Genomic DNA, 486 nt, shown 5'->3' with positions numbered 1-486 from the left:
ATATAGATAAGAAGAAAGAAAATATTATTATATATACCTGTTGCAGTGAAAGGTAGGATCAGATCCATGATCACATATTCCTCTCCACTTTGAGGGAATCGGTCCAAACCCTTTCTCGTTAAAGCTCTCAGATTCAGGCCAAACCCCTACAAGACACAGTGAGACCAAAAAGTGAGTAGCGTGTGGACCAATAAAGATAAAGATATATAAATACTAGAGAATGTGAATCGAAGATTCTATTCATTAGGGTCTCATCAAGCTTAGCAACATGGTCCAATTTTTTGTTCTCGTAAACACACGTTTCACGGCTATCATTAAGTAGCAATTGTTTAGGTGGATATTCCGACAAAGACGTTAAAATAAAACGTTTTTGTTACGTTTTTAAATAAAGATGTTCAATTTTTGTTCAGTAGATAAATTATTACGTATTAAAATTTTGATATTTGATATAAATTAAAAGTGTTATTTTTATTGAAAAATATTGTT

At 31.5% G+C, this 486-nt stretch overlaps 1 protein-coding gene across 2 annotated transcripts in view; it reads right to left on the bottom strand.

Moving 5' to 3' along the window:
- LOC107638295 (subtilisin-like protease SBT5.3) overlaps positions 1–486 on the bottom strand; it is a 14,985-nt gene that overhangs the window by 10,500 nt on the left and 3,999 nt on the right. For both annotated transcript variants that reach the window (XM_016341505.2, XM_016341506.2), the window contains exon 5: positions 38–146. In XM_016341505.2, coding sequence (XP_016196991.1) covers positions 38–146 — 109 coding nt within the window. The remainder of the gene's footprint in view (positions 1–37; positions 147–486) is intronic.

Source organism: Arachis ipaensis, chromosome B04 (assembly GCF_000816755.2).
Source record: "Arachis ipaensis cultivar K30076 chromosome B04, Araip1.1, whole genome shotgun sequence".
NCBI lineage: Eukaryota > Viridiplantae > Streptophyta > Magnoliopsida > Fabales > Fabaceae > Arachis > Arachis ipaensis.
This window is presented reverse-complemented; position numbering and strand designations above follow the sequence as displayed.